The 23,065-nt window shown below is 37.8% G+C and overlaps 1 protein-coding gene across 1 annotated transcript in view; it reads left to right on the top strand.

Annotated features, from left to right (window-relative positions):
* The window catches only part of NPEPPS (aminopeptidase puromycin sensitive), a 95,770-nt gene that overhangs the window by 3,082 nt on the left and 69,623 nt on the right, over positions 1-23,065 (top strand). The window contains exon 2 of the mRNA XM_004707098.3: positions 8,477-8,561. Within this exon, the coding sequence (XP_004707155.2) occupies positions 8,477-8,561 (85 nt within the window). The remainder of the gene's footprint in view (positions 1-8,476; positions 8,562-23,065) is intronic.

Below are 23,065 nucleotides of genomic sequence, written 5' to 3'. Positions count from 1 at the left end.
ACAAATGCGCTTTACACAATTGATGTGTGTATGAGCCCCTAATAAAATGTTAAAAAAAAAACTAAAAGAAACCACAAAAACAAAAAAACCCAACAATAATAACAGTATTATAAGTTCATGAAGAAAGTTCTCGAGAAAATCAATATTATTTAGCATAAATAGCATACTTGGGTTCCTCCAGAATTTTCTGATAGATTATAGACAGTATAGAGTAAATATTTGCATATATTTTAGTCATCTACTCTCAGTAAAAAATATTAAAAACAATGTATTTCCTTGAACATTGTAAGCTGACATTTTATTTGCTTTGTTATAAATAAAGTATTTTCAAAGATTGTAAAAAAAAAAAAAGAGTTTCAATACTTTGGCAATGTTGGGGAAAATAACATAAAGAACCCTCTGATCTGTAGTAAATTAAGGTGTGTTCTGGAGTGATTCTAGAAAAAACTCATGAATAAAGATGGATTTAGGAAAAAATTAATTGTCTTAGATTGTTGCCTCCTTCCTTCTAGGAAACTTCTGTGGTCAAATTGCTACCAAGAGTCAAACTACCTCTGAAGTAGAGCCATGGGGTGTGGTGGAGTTGGAAGTGCAGTCTGTAGGATCCCAAGAAGACTTGTCCTTGGATTTGAAACTAAAAAGGATACTAACGTTCCATTCTTTAGTTGCAGCAAATGGAACAGTTAATAATATATCAACCTCATTTATATACCAACTTTAATATCTTCTATTTTAAGCGTAGAAAGGGAAGATATTGCTGAAATTCCTTTGAAATGTGTTACCTGATTTAGATACTGACATGCAGATAATACTAACATGATGTCATGTGTTGATTATATGAGAAGTCATCCATGCATCATCAGGTCAGCTGCTGCTGTTTGCAAAGCAAGGAAAAGAGCAATGTCATGGCATATTGCAGCCAGCAGTAATGCTTATGTCCACATTGATAACTGAAATGACCTTCTTTAGTTACACACATACACACACACACAGTAGTGAGTGTGGATATCCATATATATCCATATATGTATGAATATCCAAACCCATGACTGTTTAGTCAGTTCCGGCTCATAAAAACCAAAACCAAGCTCTCTGCTTTCAAGTAAGTTCTGACTCATAGCGACTCTACGTAGGGTTTCAGAGGCTTTTAATTTTTACCTGAGCAGGAAGACAGCCTCCCTTCTCTCCCTACAGCCCCCCCCCTCCCCCAGCTGGTGGGTTGGAACAGCTGACCTTGCAGTTAGCAGCCCAGTGTTGAACCTATGACTCCACCAGGCCCAGCATTGACATAAATTGCTAGGGGAATGTTATTACCTTAGTTTTATGCAAATGATAATGGCACACAAAGGTTTTCAGAAAGTTCAGGGGAAAATTCCATTATCTTTTTATTCTATTATTCCATGAACTTTTTGAAGCCCCCCCCATACCATGTGCACAAATCCCACAGCGCCTTCTGTACTTCCTATTTTCACTATGCATGTGTGAGTTATTAAAATATTAATGCAAACGCTACAGAAGATGGGACTCAGAGTAGTCGTATCTTTATGTCTCAAACTCATTCACTGCCATCAAGTCAAAACACAGGTGACCCTTTGGACAGAGTTAGCAGTCCCTGTGGATTTCTGAGACTAGCTCTTGATGAGAGTAGAGCATCTGTCTCCTGTCTTTGTGGCTGGAGCACATTTCTTTCATTTTGGTCTCTGTGTGTGTGTCAATAACACCTGCTAATTGATTACAATGTATTTGGTAGTGAGTGCTAAAATAAGTATTTTCGTGGTTACCCCATGTTAGTCCATTTAAAAAAATCAGTACATTTCCTTTTATTTTTTTCCCCTTTCAACAGTTTTATTGCCACTACATCCACATATCATACAGTTCAGTAGTTCATTCACATTAAGAAGAGTTGTACCAAAAAAAAAGAAGAGTTGCACCCTCAATAAAATGATTTAAAAAAAAAAAAGAGTTGCACAATCATTACCACATTCAATTTTAGAACATTTTATTCTTCCTTGTACTCCTTGTTATTCATGTAATTATGTTTTTCAATTGTGACAAAAATATACACAACAAACCATTTTCCCATTCGACAATTTCTACAGTGCCATTGATTATACTCTTTTGTGTTGTACAACCATTGTTGTACATCCTTTTCCACATAGTACTACCACCATTAAAGTAAATTCAGTTCCCCCTAAGCAAAAACATCCTCCTTCACCCATGGTAGCCATAGCTCAAGTTTGATTTCTTTCTTTTTTTTTTTTTTAAGTAGTTTTCTTGGTATATCATTCACTTTTATAGTTAAATTGCTTTTATTTTTTAATTTTTACTTTTCACACCTGTCAGCGATTTATTTTTTTAAGGCGAGGGTTTTGGAGGTGAAGGGAGAAGACTCTAAAAGGGAAAACTGAAAATTGAGTATGTGCAAGTGTAAACCAGTCCAAAATGTAAACGTGGGGGTTATAGAGGGCATTCTGATGCAGTTAGACAGTAGAGGTACTTAAAAAATAAACCAACAACCAAAATTCCAACCTTGTAGCGTGGGTCTTGAGTTATAGTTTATCTAAATTAAAACTATAAGCTTTCTTCACTAACTTCTACAGGACTGTAGGACACCTAACATGCTTACAAAGTCTGCCCCGTTCCTTTTTTCCAGTTAAATTGCTTTTAAAAATAGTTGTATATACATCTTCACAACCAGTTCTAATGCTCCCTCTCCCCTCCCTCATTCATTGATTGCGCCTCAATTGCCCCCTCCTTGCTCCCCCCATCCTGTTCCTGATAAACCACTGGATTAATTATTATCTCTCTGCATCCACTCCTGCGCTTCATAAACTGGGAAACCTAACAGAAACAATTAAAAAAGAAAAACCAGAAAAATGAAACAAAGAAGAAAATAATAATAATAATAAAAAAGTATAACAATAAAGAATAAGAAAGAAAAGACCACCAATAATATTTTAAAAGCCAGAGAAGAAATTTCTGTCTTGGGCAAGAGGGAAATATTTGCACCTAGAGCAAATTCAGGCTGGGTCAAGAGCAGTGGTTCTCAACCTGTGGGTCACAACCCCTTTGGGGTCGAATGATTCATAACAGTAGCAAAATTACAGTTATGAAGTAGCAATGAAAATAATTTTATGGTTGGGTGGGGGTCACCACACACAAGGAACTGTATTAAAAGGGTTGCAGCATTAGGAAGGTTGAGAACCACTGGTCAAGAGGGAGGTCAGCTGATCAAGTGTCATATTATACCATGGTTCCATCCACCACAATCAACTTTACAATTACCTCTGTCTGATAGTAAAGCTGTTCGGGTCCCTTGCCTGTGGCTGGAGGGGATCTGTCACCAGAGGCTTAATCTGACTAGATACTCTGCAGATGGATTTTGGGTTCCCACTGATGTCTACATAAATTGGGTGCTCACAATTTAAGCTCTGATAGTTTTCCCTTTATTATATTTGGATTTTGTTATCATCATCATTGGATCACACAGGCTAGTGTGCTTCTTGCGAGTGGATTTAATTGATGCCCCACTTAGATGGTTGCTTGTTTGAATACAACCCTTTTAAAATCCCAGACACCAAATGAACGCATTTCTAATAGAAAGCAGAGTATACTGATTGACTTTTAAAATTTTAGTGGAGTTCTAATTTTCAGATAACTTTTTGATCAGAAAACAGTTTCCTGAAGGGGGTGGGTGGGAGGGGAGAAGGCTGTACAACCACAATTTAATTCATTAGTATAAACAGGTAGGCTTCCCTAAATATCAAAGGAATAGTAATGTTCTCAAATTGAATGGTGTAGACTATGCCTTTCCAAAGCTCTCAAACACTTTCCTCAGAATAATGGCTATAATAGTGTACAAAGTGAGTTGGCACATGCAATGCTCTACAGGTATTTTGACATTGGGGGATTAAGTGCTTGGCTACCATTAAATTCACTGGAGATGTTGATGGATGAAAATGTAGTTGCCTAGATAAGAGGATTAAGGCCAGCTACTGAAACCACTGTTATTGTTCAGGCAGCATAAACGTCAAACTATAAAAGTCTTCACTCTGGGCACACCCCACTAAGTCAGTACATGTTTAGTTTCTTCATGTTTTTGAAGTTTTTCCCAAGGCAGTTTATGGAGAGGCAAAAGACCTTTTCCCCTGTTTTGTTTGTTTGTTTGTTTAAATGTAGTCTTATAAAAGGCCAGTTGGGACATAAAGGCTTTAGTATTGTTTAGGTATGGTTTAGTGAAATAAACAATGAAGAATATCACCACGTGAAAAAATAAAAACTTTGTTAAATGACTGTTTTGAAACAATTCTTTTGAGAATGGTTTATTTTTTTAAGGGCTAAACAAGTTCCATTCTATGTTTGGAACTCTAACACAAAATCTCTATGTGTTAGAGATTTTGACAGTCTGTTATAGGCCTGCTAGCTAACTGTCTGTAATTTAGGTCAAGTAATTTTAGCTTAAAATTAATCAGGTTTAAAATGGTATTGGTTATTAATAAAATTATTGTTAGGTTAAGCTTTTTCATCTAAATAACATTACTTTGATGTCTTCGCCGAACTGTGTTATGTTCAAGCATCTCAAGGTGAAAACATTGTTGACTGACCTGTATGTGTTTTGCTTAGTTGCTGGCATTTGAAAATTGGGAGACTGTACATCAAATCTGAATTTGTGGGATCTTTTGAAAAATTGTCAGCACTAAACTTGTTTTTTAGATCCACTTGGGTGCTTCTAAGAAATGGATACTGCATATACTCGAGTATAAGCGGACCTGCATATCACCTGAGGCACCCAATTTTACCACAAAAACTGTTTAAAATGTGCTGAAAAACTCGGCTTATACATGAGTATATACGGTACTTTCTCCATACTGAGAGGCTTAGGCATAACCCCCATTTGGCCTGTTGCACTCATTTACAATACCTGCTTCACTGGTGCTGTGGAGAAATGTCAAGAAGGCTGAGTCTGACTTCCTCTGGCTACCCCAAACCAAAAAACCAACGCACTGGGGTGGAGTCAGTGCTGACTTACAGTGACCTCCTGTGGGTTTCTGACACCGTAACTGTGCTCAAGAGTAGAAAGCCTGGTCTTCCTCCCAAGGAGCTGCTGCTGATGGTTTCAGACTGCTGATCATGCAGATCGTAGCTCAACATGTAACCACCATACTACCAGGGCTCCTTTTTGGCTACACTGGGGGAGAAAGAATCCAACTCACACTGCCTCGGGGCCCATTGCCACAAGGCAGAGGTCAGACCCTCCAAAATCCTTTATTCATTTCGCACGCTCTGTTCTGTTTCTTTGCGGTGGCTACACAGAACTCACAGACAATATTCACGATGATGGGGGTATATTGGACAAGGTAACAGGTTATCACAAGTCGAGATTAAAGAACCCGTAAAAGGATATATATAGACCTTTAGTCCACAGCAGTGCTTCTTTGTTAGTCCTGCTGGCAGGCACATCTCTGTGGTCCTCAGCCTTGTGGCCCCTGGCCTTTCTCCAGTGTTACAAAGCTCATTAGCACTGATAAATATTCAACGAGTACCCCACTCTGCAAGCCAGCCTCCTGGCCAAATACCTGGCTGCAGAAAAGCTCTTGATGGAGGCCTTTGCTGCCTCGCCACTTCACTGCAGGCAGGGACTTCACACGCAGGTGACTCCCTTTTCTCGATGGGCAGAGATTTCTCTTCTGGTTTCTGAAATGGCTCGCTTTATACCCAGTGGAGTGGCAGAACTAGCCAGTCTTGTTGTTAGAGTCCTCTGTAGTTATTTGCTTGTTCCCCCCTGTCATTCCCTGAAGAAAGTCTATGTCAGGTATCAAGATGTATTATGGTACTACTTTAGATAATAAAAAAGTAGAAATACCCTTCCTTCAAGATGAAATTATAGCTTAGTTATAGAATGGAATACTATTTGCAGTAGTTAAAATGAATGAATTTAATCCACATCTGTACGTATTAACCCATCTCAAAAATATAATGCTAAACAAAAAAAGCAAATTGAAAATGTTACACATATTTCGATACCATGTGTATAAAATTATAAAATGCTGTTGGTAGATCTAGCAAAGTTCTAAGACCGAGTCTTAAAAGTATACATCAGCTTTGGGTAGGAAACGAGGAGAAAAGGCTTTCACTGTTTTATCGCTGTTGAGCTCAACTAATAGGCAATGTTGTAGGATGTAGAACTGCCTGCCCCAGAGGGTTTGCAGATTGCCACATTTTACTCCAGTGCACTGGCTGTTGGTTCAAACCATGAACCTTAAGCTTACCGTATAACCTCTGTACCACCAAAGCATGTTTTCTCTCTATATACAAATATATTTTTTAATCTGAGGCAAATGGACAAAGTCTTAAAAGTTCATTTAACTTTGGTAGTTAGTACATTTTGGTATCTGTTAAATCTGAAATGTTTGGGGAAAGAAAAACATGAAGAATGGTTTATGAAGTTTTGACATAGTTTATAGTATGATATTTTCCTCTATCCTCACAAACGGCCTCTTTTTTGTTATATGGGGAACTCTTACAGATATCATAACATAGTTCAATCACATTATGAAGTATTGTACTATTGCTACCACAGTCAGTTTCAAAACATTTTCTTCTTGAACTCCTTGATATCAGCTCCTCTTTGTCCCCTCCCTTCCCCTTCCTACCCCCCGAAAGACCTCTTAATGTGTGTGTGTTTTTTTTAATTCTTAGTGGGTTTTACACACAGGTTGAAATATATTGTAATATACGTATTTATCATTTTATTGGGGGCTCTTACAATATTATAACAATCCATAAATCAGTTATAAATTAAAGCAAGCAAACTTGTACAGATGTTGCCATCATCATTTTCAAAACATTTTCTTTCTACTTGAACCCCTTGATATCAGCTCCTCTTTATTCCCTCCCTTGTCCACTCTACCACCCTCATGAACCCCTTAATAAATTATATATTATTATTTTCATATTTTACATTACCTAGTGTATCCCTTCACCCACAGTTCTGTTATTTGTCCCCCTTGAGGGTTATACATTCATCATTGCTATCGGTTCACCATTTCTCCCTTTCCTTCCCATATTCTCATGGAATCGTTACTCCCATTATATTTTAATATAATATATTGTAATATATAATGAAGTATTTTTTGTTACTTTCTCTTAAATCATGAGACCTGAAGAAATGGATGGTGTCCAGCTTCCTTTTCCAAACATTTTGATCAAGGAATCAATAGATGAATCTCTATCAAAAAGAGGATGGGGGTGGCAGGGTGGAACAGAATTTCAAATTCTTACAGGACTTAATGAAGTTGGCAGAACTCCTGAATCTGTAGCTGTGAGAGTATCTTCAAACCACGAACCAAAATTATCCCCTGAAGTCATCTTTAAATTAACTATTTAGCTAAACTAGTAAAGAATGTTTGCACCAGAATTGTGCTATTTTAAATGAAATAAAGCAGTAACTCTAAAATATAGACGAGAAGTTTAAGGGTAGAGTCTAAGTCAGTCGTGGTGAAACAATATGGGTAGAGATAGCAAGAACAGTGACGTAATGTGAACAATGGTAATTAATATGACTTGGTTGTGCACATAGAACTTGAGAATGGGTATTTATTCTGCTCTAGATATTTACACCTAAATTAAAACTAAAACATTTAAAAAATAACAAAACGTATTTCATGACTAAATCTTAGTTAAATTTAAATCAAAGTTTGGTAGAAGAAAATTACTTTTATTTGACATTGACTTGGTCACATGTTTAAATGGTATGAAATGCTCAAGCATTATTTTCTTTTAGTATAATTAGAAAAATGTAAATAAGTTTTGGATTTAAAAACTAATAATTTATTTCTACCTGAGGCATAAATATTTAGCTTGGATTTTTTTTCTAATTTATACATGCATAGCTTTATTAGTAACTAAACAAGTATAAACATATCTCTGAAATTCGCTGATGGCTGCAGACAAATTCTCTCAGTAGTCTACCTGCCGTGGGCTCATTAGGGCACTTTCCAAACAAAAATCCAATCACAACAGTGGCTTCAGAGAAGGTCTACGAGGCCAGTTAAATTCAAAGTAGAGAGACCTGCTCCGAAGTGTATAGTGACTTTTTTCATTCCAAAGACGTATTCTTGTTAGTTTTGTTTGCTTGTTTATGTACACAAGATAATCAATCATGGGACTTATCGTGGACAAGTTTGTTGTTTTAAATCAGTTTATTGGGGCTCATACAATGCGTCACAGTACATAGATCAGTTGTGTGAAGCACACCTGTACATTTGTTGCCCTCCTCATTCCCAAGATTCGCTTGCCTCTTGGGTTCCCGGAATCCGCTCATTTTCCTTTTTCCCCTCCCCCTCCCTTCCTCCTCCCCCTCCTATTTATCTTCGATTTTAGTGAAGTCTGGGTTTTAAAAAAATTGCCTGGGCCAAGATGAAGATGTAGTGTTAATTTAGGATGTTTCTGACTCCTGATTTTTCTCCCCCTTTAGGTGAGACAGGCGACCAATCAGATTGTGATGAATTGTGCTGATATTGATATTATTACAGCTTCATATGCACCAGAGGGAGATGAAGGTACAAATGGCTTTTCATTTTAATATGCTGTCTGTGTATGTATGTATATCCTTGGATATTTTGTTTTTCAAATTGATTTTTTCTTTAGGTTAAGATATCAATGTTTGCTACTTTAGAATATAATTTTTATTGATATTTGTGGGAAATAATTAGTGGTTCTAACCACAAGGTCAGCTGTTTGAAATTACCAGTTGCTCTGTGAAAGAAAGAGCAGGCTTGCTACACCTTTTCAGAGTCATGGTCACAGAAACGCACAGGGCAGTTCTACTCTGTCCTGTTGGATTGTTAGGAGTTGCTATTGACTAGATGACGGTGAGATTTTGAGTTAATCGGACCACACTTCAGAGTTTTATAAAGGAAATGTCACAATCTTAATTCTACTTCAAATATTAAATTATTGTGTTACTCCCTCTGCCATTGAGTCAGTGGTGGTGACTCATAGTGACACCCCCGTGGGTTTCTGAAACCGTAACTGTTAAGGAGAGTAGAAAGCCCAGTCTCCTGAGGCGCTGTTGGTGGTCTCGAACTGCCAGCCATGTAGATTGCAGCCTGTTTTTGTTAAGGGTGAAATGAAGAAAATAATGTGTGTAGAGCTGAAGAGTTATTTCTAAAAATAAGGGGTTTAAAAATGGAAGGTTCATTAGGGACTTAGTTTGCATGTGGTTTTATTAAACACTTAAAATTTCTTCCTCTTGAAACAAATTAAAATGGACATAATCTTATTCACAATTGGAAGGAAAATATTTGCTTTTTGAGATTGACTAAGAGTTTAAACTAGATGATGGAGCTAGTTATAGAGTAAGAATATGAGAGGGCTTCAAAAAGTGTGTAAAAATGGAATTACAAGATAATGGAGGTTTTCCTCAAATTTTTTTAACCTACGCGTGTGTTAAAAAGCCTAGCATAGAATGTGCGAGAACTTTATATTCACAGCTTTGAAATGAGTACTGTGGTAGATCTTACAATAACGATTACATTGGGTAATTAGTTTTGGCCTGAAATCTCATTCCCATCTAAAGTTGCCTTTTTAAACATTACAAAGTTTGGCGCAAACTCATACAAGTACATTTTTATTGGAGCTGAATTACTTTTTATCCTGATTTCACTATGGTGCTTTTTGTCAAATGGTCTTTTTTCTACTGCCCTTTTAGAAAATACTCTCATGTGATATAAAATACATTAGAAATTTGACCCTTTAAATTATGTTTTGTACTGCTATTTTCTCTTTCCTTTGCATTTTATTGAAAAGATGCATACAAGTAACATTTTAAAATCTGGCAGTATTTATTTAATTAATTCTTACTTAATTAAAATGTCCCTGGCAAGAGAAGAAAGAAGACATATTTTTTGTTCATGATATTATGAACATATTTATGATTTTAAGGTTTGAGGACCAGATACTTCAAATGGGCTTGAATGAGTGTCACAATAAAAAGAGTTGACTGGTAAATGAAAGAGTGGTTATTTAAATATCTTTAACTCTGAAGAATGATGGAAGCACCTTAGCTAAACATATAGGTAAAAACATGTAGGTGGAAACATTGGAATTCAGTGCATGGATCTGAAGTTGTGCCTAGTATATACAGAGGTAGACATAGTAAAAATATGTGTACTTTTCAGCTGCCGTCGTTTGAGCTCAGGTTTTTTTGTTTCATTTTTAATTGTAGGAGATCCAGACTTTAAAATTTTTAATTTTAATTTTTAAAATGAATTGTGAATTAGATGGGAGATATCAGGTTTATTTTTATCCTCCTCTTCTAAAACTGCCAGAATAGAAATCAGAGGATTTAAAAGTTCTGAATCTGTATCACTGGGGGGTGCCAAGCTCATAATAATCCGTACCTCAAGGAAGCAGTGATAGTTTTTTTATTAAGAAGATTAGGAGAGAAATGAAAACAGGATGTAAAGAGGATTTAGAACCCGATTTAAATAAGAACTTTTAAAAAGATACATAAAATATTTTCCTTCAAAACAAGCTAAGGTGCATTTTTCGATTTTTTTTCCCTACAACAATGAAAAACCTGGAGCTATATGTGAGCCCATTTACTTTTATAGAGTTGGAAAGTTGTATTAGATTTGGGTTAGGAACAAGGACAGTTTGTCTCCTTTTGCCCTTTACTGTGGTAGCATTTTGTTACTTTTTATCTTAGGAGAGTACATAACATCTTGTTTCCTTAGACATTACTTATGAATTTGACTGCAGTTCTTTCCAGGGCTGTTTGCTGGTGACAGGACAATAGATGGAGCCAATTGGAGAGAGACCATATCTTAGCACAGTTAATTTCATCTAGTGTCTGTTAGTATGTATGATTGCTTTCCGAAAGATCCATTTAGATATGCATAGCCAATATATCTTTGTGCTTTAAGGTGAAGTCAGAAAACTATTTGAAGGCATGAAATTGTTGCTTCTTGTGTAAGTTCTTAATTGATACAAAAGGCCATCTTGTGATGTGTGTGCAGTACTCCAGAAAGACCTATTGGCACGTGCCTCTTTATGGCACCGTCTTTTAAACAGCAATAGTTATTTAAAAACATATTTGAGTTCTTATTTTGTAATATTTAAAAAATGAGAAACCAGTAAGAAAAACGGCTGAAAACTGTTTTTTTACTGTTCTGCACTTCAAGGGTTGGTGAAATCACTAGCACTTAAGCCAGTGCAAGGAATGCACCTCCCTACACAGTGCAGGGATTAGTATTGTCACCAGCTTCTGCAAGAGAAATACGAAACTCTTGAGTGCCTGAACTCAGGTCCCGACAGGTAAAGAGCCTTTTAATTTATCATTAATAGATGACTTGGGCATAACCAATGAAAATGATCACTTGAAAAAGTTTATACCAACTTTTCCCTTAGTCTCCTCTGTCAGGTATACGCTTGTAGATTTAATTGTATAAGAATTTTTTTTTCCTTGGTGGCATACTATTTGATACAGTGTTCTAGTTCAGTTTCCAATCTGACAACATCCCTTTGTTTATCCGTATACGGCACAAGAACCATCAACACATTTATTCTTGAATAGGGTTGTATATTTAAATGTGTGCCTATATGTGTGCTTGTGTAGAAGGACAAAATCGCTTAGAAAGATTGCCACATATTAATGATTTTGGAGGAAAACTATTAGTATGACAAAAAGGAATGGTTCCTCACATCTTATCATTAACCTTATTTAACTATTAATATATTTGTGTCATACAATTATGTGTAGATTAGTAATGGCATCAGTAAACCACCAACTTTGGCAGTAAAGTAGTTTATGTCATTCTGAAGATAACATAGCTTAAATGACTAGTTAAAGTGCTAGTACTCATACCAGAAAGCTTAAAGAAAAAAATCCATTTCTAATAGAAGGTATTGAAATAAAAGATAATAGGAGTTTCATAAGGAAACTTTAAATGAATGGAATCTATGTAAAACATTTGTTCTATAAATAAGACTATAGCGTAGGGGCCCAAAGCAAAGTTCTTGTTGGGGTTAAGCAAATAATAAAAATGATTGAATTGGGCTGGGTGTTGGAGAATAAGAATGATAGAACAAAGACTGAACAGAAAGTTACATGCCCCATATAAATGTAAAACTAAACATTATCTGGCCAAGTGGTACATTTCTGTGGACCCTATTGAGTTCTCTTAAAATTTGAACCTGTGAAGTGGCCTCATTAAAAAGATGGAGGTGGAAAAACACATGAGATTCCTAAAATTGCCAGTGATATAAATAAGGCATAATATTCTATATTCTGATTAGCTATATTAAATAGATTGGTTGGGTTTGCTGTCTGTTTTCCAGTGGGGTGTATGTGTGTATTTATAAGTATGTATATTTTTAAGAATTCAGAACTAGAATATATGAGAGGGGTTAAAAAAGTGCATTGAAAAATTCCATTGTCTTTTAATTCTGTTATCCCATGAACTTTTTTGAAGCCCTCTCATAACTATTTTGGGTTGCTGTTAGAGTCCTTTGAGCAGTAAAATTGCCCTATTTCTGAAATTGTGTTTTTGTCTCTGGTTTATTTATTATTTCTCAGTGTATCAAGTTTTGAAATTTTGGGTATAAGTTTTGTTATGTACTCCTATTCTTAGAATGAATAGGTACATTTATGCGTAAGCTAGCCACTTATATTGAGGAACTAGATATTTTCACAGTGTTTTGATAATTTTCATTTATCCCCCTGGATTAAATGATGATTTTATTTTTATTTCTGATGTAAAAAGTTACATTTAGAAAATGTTATAAGTCTGTGATTATGTAGAGAAATTAGAAAATGAAAAAAAGAAATAAGTTAAAATGTTTTTTCTATACATACATACTTACTATTAATAGTTTATCTCTAGTTTTTTTTTTTCTGAGAATAAAGATATCTATGTAGAAATGTTGTTTGAGTACATTTTAACTCATAGCGACAACATGGAACTGTTGTTCATGTTGTCAGCTCATGTTGTCATGTTGTTCATGGTATCAGCTCCCCATTTCTTTCCCCTCCTTCCCCTCCTGCCCTCCCTCATGAACCCTTAATAACTTATAGATTATTATTTTCATATCTTACATTGTCCTCTTTCGCCCCGCACCCACCTTTCTATTATTCATCCCCCTGGGAGGGGGTTCTAGATTGATCCTTGTGATAGATTCCTCCTTTCTTCCCCCACCCTCCCCTAATTCTAGTATCTCTACTCTCATTGTTGGCCGCGAGGGGTTTATCTATCTTGGAATCCCTGTGTTGCAGGCTCTTATCTGTAGCAGTGTGCATTCTCCGATCTAATCCTATTTGTAAGGTAGAATTGAGGTCATGATAGTGGGGGGAAGGAAGCACCAAAGAACTAGAGGAAAGTTGTGTGTTTCATCGGTGCTATTCTGCACCCTGACTGGCTCATCTCTTCCCTGTGACCCCTCTGAGAGGGGATGTTCAATTGTCTACAGATAGGCATTGGGTCTCCACTCCATGTTGTCCCCTGTCCCCCACTTCCACATTGGTATGATTTTGTTCTCGGTCTTAGATGCCAGATCCTTGATCCCATTGATACCTCATGATCACACAGGCTGGTGTGCTTCCTTCATGTGGGCTTTGTTGCTTCTCAGCTAGATGACCGCTTGTTTATCTTCAAGCCTTTAAGACTCCAGACTGCTATATCTTTTGGTAGTCGAGCACCATCAGCTTTCTTCACCACATTTGCTTATGCACCCATTTTCTCTTCAGCGATCTTGTCGGGAAGGTGAGCATCACAGAATGCTGGATTGTTAGAACAAAGTGTTCTTGTGTTGAGGGAGTACTTGAGTTGAGGCCCAATGTCCATCTTTAACCTTAATTCTTAACATATAGATATGAGTACATAGTTCTATTCCCCTCTTGTTATATATATGTATATATTTACATATGTACATGACTGTATTTAGGCCTCTATAAATGTCCTTTGCCTTCTGTTTCTTTCTTGTATTTCCTTTTACTTTCCTCTTGTCCCTCCATCATGTTCGGCCTTCATTCGGGTTTAGTAATTCCTCACTGCTACATTGCCCTTGATTAAGCCCCACTAGCCATCGTGCGACCTTCCTTCCATTGATTTTAGTTCACTTGTTATTATTCCCTTGTCCCTGGGATTGGTTCCCCCACCTTCCCTTCTCCCATATCCCCCTGGAACCATTGGTCCTGTTCTTTTCATCTCTAGATTATTTATCCTGTCTATCTTACCTAGATAGACATGCAGATACATTACTAAGTGCAAAAACCAGGCAAAGCCAAATAAAACAACAAAGGAAGTCAAAACCAACAATACAATAACAACAACCATAAAAACCTCAAAAACAAAATAACAATAACAAAAAGAAAGCCACTGACAAAAATGGAAAAGCCCATAAATAGTTCAAGGTCTGTTGGCTTTTACGAGTGTTTTCCAGTAGAGTCTGATGGGGTGCCATACTCTGTCTCCAGAGTCTATTTTTGGTATTCCCCGGGGGGTTTCATCAGTCAGTCCCCCACAGTGCTCTGCTGCATGCCCTCAGTGCCTGGCCCCAGCATGATGAGGCCAGGCCATGCACTATTCCTGCACTGTCTCCAGTGCTGTGCCCCGCAGCGCCATGGTTCAGTGAGGGACACCGTGTCCTATGGTGGGGCTGGTCCTACAGCCCTCCCCGTGCATTGTCTGCTCCAAGCAGGAACACCGTCCTCAGGGCTTGGTGGGCCAGGACATCCTCTCCTTCCTCTCCATCCCTTTTCGTTTCGCCCATGTGCTCTAATCCAATGTGCCCCTCTCCCCAAGCAGTAGCCCAGTGGTGTCCTCTGAAGTGCATTCTTCTGAGGGGGAGCTGGGGGTGTCCACAAAGTTGGGATTGGGGTCGGTCCCATAGACCCCTCTGTTGGTTTCCTGGTACAGGCCGGTATGTTGTATTCACGTTTTGGCTCACCGGGTTGAAGCCTGGTCTCTCTCCCCCTCTCCTGTGGAGATATAAACAATACCCGCCCCTTGGGTGGATTAGTGCCCTGCTCCCCATCTACCCATGTCTTTTTTTTACCTATTTCCCTCTTATTTAGTTGGCTGCCGTATGTATCTCTGGATTGGGTTTGGCCCCTGCCGTAGTTGTAGGACCTCACCCCAGGGATGAGAGTGCAATTCTTTAGAGGAGTAGAAGGCCTCATCTTTGGATAACAGCCTTACATATAATCACTACGCCACCAGGACTCCACCAGGGTTTAGCAATTCACTACCCCATCTCCCAGAACTCAGTAAGCATTAAGGAAAACTGCTTATGTGGTTGTAGGTGCTGTTAAGTCACAAAGCCAAAATCTAGATGTCCATCTGAGGGTTCCTCCTCTCACACAGGACTGCTTGTAGGTCTGGTGATTGGCTAGAATTCAGATCTGAAGAACCCCGGCTCAAGGAGAAATGAGTCACATGTAGGCTCCAGAGCCAGAAGTGAAAAGGTCCTAAAGCCAAAGCAGGTTTGGCTTCTACAAAACAAGGCTCAAAGAATTGCTAGATACAAATTGAAGTGTTTCAACGAGTTTATGAAGCACTGGGAAAACTCATTTTGACCGATTACAAGGAACTATATGTGACCTCCTCCCTGGGGGACAGACAACCGAAAAGTGGGTGAAGGGAGACGTCGGATAGGGCAAGATATGACAAAAAATAATAATATATAAATTATTCAAGGGCTCATGAGGGAGGGGGGAGTGGGGAGGGAGGGGGAAAATGAGGACCTAATGTCAGGGGTTTAAGTGGAGAAAAAATGTTTTGAGAATGATATACAAATGCGCTTTACACAATTGATGTGTGTGTATGGATTGCGATAACAGTTGTATGAGCCCCTAATAAAATGTTTAAAAAAAAAAAAGAAAAACTCATTTTGCCAGGAAATCTGTGAGACAGCTATTTGGGCAACTGACAGGAAGAGAGCCATATTTGTACCCATTCTCAAGAAAGGTGACCCAACAGAATGCACAAACTGTTGAACAGTATCAGTGACATTACATGCAAGTAAAATTTTGCTGAAGATCCCCCAACAACAGTTGCAGCAGTACATTGATAGGAAATCAACAGAAGTTCAGGCCAGATTCAGAAGAGTACATGGAAGAAGAGATACCATTGCTGTCAGATGTCAGATGGATCTTGGCTCAAAGCAGAGGATACCATAAAGATGTTTACTTGTGGTTTATTGATTATGCCAAGGCATTCGCCTGTTTGGGTCATGACAAACTCAGGATAACCTTCAGAAGAATGGGAATCCATGTCACTCTACTCAAACAGACCTTGTACGTGAATCCAAGAGGCAATTGTGCAGTAGGCAGAGCAAGCATGGCTTAAAATCAGGAGAAGTGTGCATCAGGATTGTAGCCTCTCACCATATGTATTCAGTCTCTATGCTCAGGATATAAACTGAGAAACTTGATTATGTGAAGAAGAATCAGGATTGGAGGAGGCCTTATTTACAACCTGCAGCACGCAGATGACACAACTTTGCTTACTGAAAGTGAGAAGGACTCGAAGGACTTACTGATTCAGATAAAAGATTGCAGTCTTCCATGTGGACTACAACTCAATGCAAAATCCTCATAACTGCTTCAGTAGGTAGCATCATCATAAATGAAGAAAAGGTTGAACTGGTGAAGGGTTTTCTTTCTTGCTTGGATAAATAATCAGTGCTCATGGAAGCAGCAGTCGATATAAAGGATAAATCTGCTGCACAAGACCTCTTTAAAGTGTTGAAAAGCAAGGATGTTACTTTGAGGACTTAGGTGTGCCCCACCCAAGCCCAGGTGTTTTCAGTTACCTCAATTGGATGTGGAAGGTGGGCACTGAATAAAGAAAACTGAAGAAGAATCGATGCCTGTGAATTGTGCTGGCGAAGAATACTGAAATTACTATGGACTGTCAAAAGGACAAACCAACCTGTCTTGGAAGAATTAGGCTTCCTTATAGGCAAGAATGGTGAGACTTCATCTTCCATACTTTGGACATTTTGTCAGGAAAGACATGGAAAAAGACATCATGCTTGGTAAAGTAGAGGGGCAGCTAAAAAGAGGAAGGTTCTGGACAAGGTGGGTTGACTCCGTGGCTGCAACAATGGACTCTCAAGTATAGGAACAATGGTGATGACTCTGAACTGGGCAGTGTTCTGTTCTGTTGTGCAAGGGGTCACTATTGGTTGGAACCAACTGATGGCACCTAACAACTCAGGTAAAGTTCTTCTGTCAGGCCAACCCCAGGCCGGCTTTTCTCAGGGTCTTAGCCCCTTAGGCTTCTTGGGTTAGCCTTATTGCTGCCTTGCTGAAGCACATGCTACAGAGCTCTGTAGCGCAGAGGTATCCCGATCCTCCAGTAAGGCCCTGCCCACAAAGCCATGGTTCTGTGTGTCTCATGCTGGTCTCCTGGCTCTCCACCTCTGCAGCTGTGTTGCTCTGTCACAGTTTCTTACTGTCTGCGATATTATAGTTCACATTTTTGGGTCTAGGAGGTTCCCAGTACAGGGATCATAAATTCAAAGGATTTGAATTTATGCTCTCTTCTCTTAATTTCTTCTTAATGGTTGACAAGTCCCCCATTTCCACCTCTGGGATGGCTATTTTAAGCTGTACAAGATAGCAAAACTGACTAGTCCCCTCCTTAGGACTCCATATATCTTATTTGTATGTTTCTACCGCTACAGGGTTCCATGCACCTCATTTTACAATAATAAATTAGCAAATTGTCCAGTAACCTTGGTGGATTACAAAACACCTTATTTGCATAGTCCTATGCAATGGTTTGTAGAAAGCAATAAGACTGGCTAAAAAGACCTTATAAAAGTGATTCATGGGGGAGGACCTAATGTCCGGGGTTTAAATGGAGAGAAAATGTTTTGAGAAACGATGTACAAATGCGCTTTACACAATTGATGTGTGTATGGATTGGGATAACAGTTGTGTGAGCCCCTAATAAAATGTTAAAAAAACAAAAACAAAAAAAAGTGATTCATGGGGGCGGAGAGGGAGAGGGAAAAATGAGCTGATACCAAGGGCTCAAGTAGAAAGCAAATGTTTTGAGGATGATGATGGCAACAAATGTACACATGTGCTTGACACAATGGGTGTATGGATGGATTGTGATGAGTTGTACAAGCCCCCAATAAGATGATTAAAAAAAAGTTAAAGTCCCAAGGGCTCAAATAGAAAGTAAATGTTTAGAAAACAAGGATGGCAACATATGTACAAATATGCTTGATACAATTGATGTATGGAATGTTATAAGAGCTGTAAGAGCCCCCAATAAAATGATTTAAAAAAAGTGATTCATCATATCATACTAACTTATTATGTGAATTTATTTGTTAAAAAGGCATTATTGAGTACCTGTTATATATCAGCTAGTCGTCAGGAATACAAAGAAAATAAAATTGTGTTCAGGCTTGTCCTTCAGAAATTTGAAGCCTAGTATATATTGTAATAGTAAACAATACTTGCAAAGGACCATGACTTCTAGATTTTTTTGAAGACCAAAATCTTGAGTGTGTCCCTTCACTTCAACGCCTAACTTCTGTAGTAACAGAGTTCTTTAAGGGCGCTCCCTCCTGGCAAAGCAGAGGGAAGACGGCGGGGATTTCCCAGGGTGAGTAGAGGAGAGCAGCAGCAGGGTGTGATTTCAGCAGCTTGGCCCGAGTGAGTGAGTGAGTGAGTGACTTTTGTGGCGGCAGGAGTTAGGAGGCTACAAAGTTTCTATGTGGCAAATCGTTTTAGTTTGAGGATTTTTTTAGTTGGAGATCGTTTGGTCTTTAGCAAAGTTGTTTTAATTTGTAAATTAAAATTTGCTTCTGAGGCAAAAGTAGTGGTTTGTGTCAATAATCTCAAGTTAAAATAAGATTCCAGTGAAAATGAGGATGAATTCCGTGTGCCTGGGTAGCAGAAGCACTCAGCTGGTGGTTAAAGACTACATTTCTGTTTCCTGCTGCCTGTCTAATGTACACCAGTCATTCCAAAGATGAACTGACAGTTAGGATTTTACACATTCTTTTAAAAAAAATTAATAATTATCATTTTTAATTTATTTACACACAAATTCTTACTATGCTAGAAAATAACTCAAAGTACACATTCTCCTTGGCCCTTCTGGATATACGTAAGCGATATGAATTTAAAAGAAAAAAATCAGATTTACAGTTATGATAGTTTAGAGACCATCTATATAAACGAAGAAGTGAAAAACTTGAGTGTGCTTTTAGCTTAATGGTGAATTGCTTTTGTTCATATATAAGAGAGCTACAAAAAGTTTGTGGGAAATTAATGGAAAGATAATGAAAAATTTCCATGAACTTTTTGAAGCCCCTCTATTTGAAGGCCCTAAAATATTGTATTAGGCTTTGCGTACATATATTAACTTGTTTGACTTTGAGTCCCTGCTTCCCCAACTAATTAATATGTGTATATGTAATTAATGTTGTACATTTTTAGTATATTTTTCCTTTTGAGTTTACTTTTAAAAAATAAAACCTACCCCAATTGAGTGGTTCAGAGTAAACAGTAGCGATGTACTTGATATGTATGTTATTTTGTCCTTCTTTGATGACTTGTGTGTTGTTGTGATTCTGGAAGGTGTACCACTGGTCTTTCAAACACCAGCCAGGACAGGTTGCAGTGGAGCTTCTAGACTAAGACAGCCTAAGAAGAAGTAATAGGCTACCCACCTTAGAGGGATTAGCCACTGAAAACTAAGAATAACAGAGGCACATTATCTGAAATAGTGCAGGAACATGGGTCCCTTAGGTTGGAAGGTTCTTAGGTTGGAAATAGGGTCTACTTTAATGACATGGATGGAACAAAGCTTTCAGGATTTGCTGAGGAGGCATGATGAAATAAGGAACACTTTCAAATAGCCATTAATAATTAGAACATGGACTGTACACAGTATGAAGATAGGACAATTAAAAGTTGTCATAAATTAGGGGGCAGCGGGGAGGGAGGAGCTGATACAGGGGCTTAAGTGGAGAGCAAATGTTTTGAGAATGATGAGACCAATGAATGTACAAATGTGCTTTACACAATTGATGTATGTCTGGATTGTGATGAGTTGTATGAGCCCCCAATAAAATGATTTTAAAAATGTAAAAAAAAGGTTGTCAAATGAAATGGAACACATAAAGATCAACATCTGAGGCTTAGGGAGCAAAAATAGATGGTATTGATTGTTTTTAATCAGGCAATTATCATTTACTATGCAGAGATGACATTGAAAAGGAATAGTGTGTACATATTATGTCACATAAAGATCATCAAGGGACCAAGAAATAGGAAATTGAAAAGAAATGACGACCTTCTCCCTGTGGTGTCCTGAATTTAACCTGTGAGCCTCCAAATGTGTGATAAAATAAACTACTGTTTTTTGCGTTAAAAAAAAAAAAAAAAGGAATAGTGTCACCTTTATCAAAAAGAACATTTGAAGGTCTCTCTTGAAGTACAGTGCTGTGATAGGATACTATTTGTATACCTATAAGGAAGACTAGTTAATACAACTATTACTCAAACTGATACACCAACCACTAAAGCTAGTGATGGAGAAATTGAATGCTACCAACTTCCTCAGTCTAAATTTGGTCAAATATACAATCAGGATACACAGGTAAATTACTGTTGATTAGAATGGGGTATTGTAAATGAAGGGGGGGGACAGTTGTTGAGAAATATGGCTTTGGTAATAAACCAAAGCTGGAAATCACTTGATAGAATTTTCCCACACCAACTTCATTTTCCAACAACACATACACATAAATCTCACCAGGAATCAAATTAATGACATCTATTAATGACTCAATATCACCAGCCAAAACAAGGTTAGGGGTTACTGTGGAACAGAGCATCAGTTGCTCTTAGGCAAGTTCAGGATGAAGCTGAAACAATATAAAACAAATCCACGAGAGCCAAAAGAGACCCTGAGTATATATGTGTATATGTATATGATATATATATATATATATATACACCACTTGAATTTACAGACTATCTCCATATCCCACTTGAATTTACAGACTATCTCCAGAACAGATTTGATGCATTTAACACTAATGACCAAACACCAGACCAGTTGTGGTAGGATATCAAGAACATCATATATGAAGAGAGCAAAAGGTCATTAGAAAGACAGGAAGAAAGAAAGACCAGAGTGGATGTCAGCTGAGGCTCTGAACTGTGCTTTTCAGCATAGAGTAGTACTAAAGTGAATGGAAGAAATTATGGAGTAACTGAGCAGAACAGAAAATTTCAAAAATGTCAGCTTGAGAAGATCAAGTAAAGCTTTATATTAAAAGGTGTCAAGTCCTGAAGTTAGATAACCAAAAAGGAAGAACATGCTCAGAATTTCTTGAGCTGAAAAACTGAAAGAAAAAAAAAAGTAAGCCTTGAATTATAATATTACTGGACTCTATGGGCAAAATGCTGAAAGATGCAGGAAACATCAAGGGAAGATGGAAGAATACACAGAGTCGCTACCAAAAATAATTGGCTCAACCATTTCAAGTGGTAGCATATGATCAAGAACTAATGGTATTGAAGGAAGAAGTCCAAGCTGCACTAAAGGCATCAGTGACAAACGAAGTTCTAGAAATTGACAGTACCAATAGAAATACTTCAACAAACTTGATTCTGTGCTGGAAGTATTCACTAGTCTATGCCAAGAAATTTGTAAGACCTGGGCAACCAACTGTCAAAGATCCATATGTCATGAATATCATGTGCAATTACAATTTTGCTGAAGATATTACAAGATGGTTTAATCCACAGGGAGCTGCTGGAAATTCAAGCCAGATTTAGAAGAGGATATGGAATAATGAATATCTTTGCTAATGTCAAATTGGATCTTGGCTGGAAGCAGAGACTGCTGGAAAGATGTTTACTTCTGTTTTCTTGACTATACAAAGTCATTCATAACAAACTGGATAATATTGCAAAGAATGGGAATTCCAGAACACTTAATTTGCTTACGTGGAACTTGTGCATAGACCAAGAGACAGTCATTTGAACTAAACAAGATACTTCTGCCTAAAATTAGGAAAGGTGTGCTTTAGGGTTATATCCTTTCACCATCCTTATTCATTCTGTATGCTGAGCAAGTAATCTGAAAAGATGGACTATGTGAAGAAGAATGTGGCATCAGAAAGGCTCATTGACGACTTGCTGTATGCAGATGATATAACCTTGCTTCCTGAAGCCAACTTGAAACACTTGCTGATGAAGATCAAAGACTACAGCCTTCACTATGGATTAAACTAACTCTAAAGAAAACAGATCTTCAAACTGGACCAACAGACCATCATGATAAACTGAAAAAAGATCAAAATTATGAAGGATTTCGTTTTAGTTGGACCCACAATCAGCAGTCATGGAAGTAGCAGTCAAATCAAACAAAAAGCCCCAGCATTTGCCAGATCTGCTGGATAAGATCTCTTTAAAGTGTTAAAGAAAATGATAATCATTTTTTATTAAAGTACAATTGATTCAAGCCATAGTTTTTATCTGTCTGAGAAGATGTGTAGCCAGAACGGTCCTTAGAAGAAAGGATGGCGAGACTACAGATATGTTATTAGGAAAGACCAATCCCTGATAAAGGACATCATATTTGGTATAGGGTCAGCTAAGAAGCGAAAAACCCTAAAGGACACAAATTGACACATTGGTGCAGCAATGGGTTCAAACATAGCAACAATTGTGAGCGTGTTGCAGGACCACACAATGTTTTGTTCTGATGCTGAGTTGGAAATCAGCTCAAGGTACCAGACAACAGCATCAGTTACATGTACTAGGCTTCTAAACATGAAGGTCTACCCAGATTCCTGCCCAGTGGCACTGTGGAAAAAGTTCTAGTGATCTGTGTCTGTAAACACGACAGCCAAGAAATCTCTATGGAGCATGTCCACTCTGCAACATGCGAGGTTGCCATGTGTCTTAGTCTAGGTACTTGGAGAAACAAATCCACAGCAACTCATGTATAAGAGTTTTATGTAAAGAAAATGTGCATCACGAAAACATCCCAACCCAATGCTGCCCAAGCCCACAAAT

This window comes from Echinops telfairi, unplaced genomic scaffold (assembly GCF_000313985.2).
Source record: "Echinops telfairi isolate 266 unplaced genomic scaffold, ASM31398v2 ScPeMD7_7458;HRSCAF=8496, whole genome shotgun sequence".
Classification (NCBI taxonomy): Eukaryota; Metazoa; Chordata; class Mammalia; order Afrosoricida; family Tenrecidae; genus Echinops; species Echinops telfairi.
This window is presented reverse-complemented; position numbering and strand designations above follow the sequence as displayed.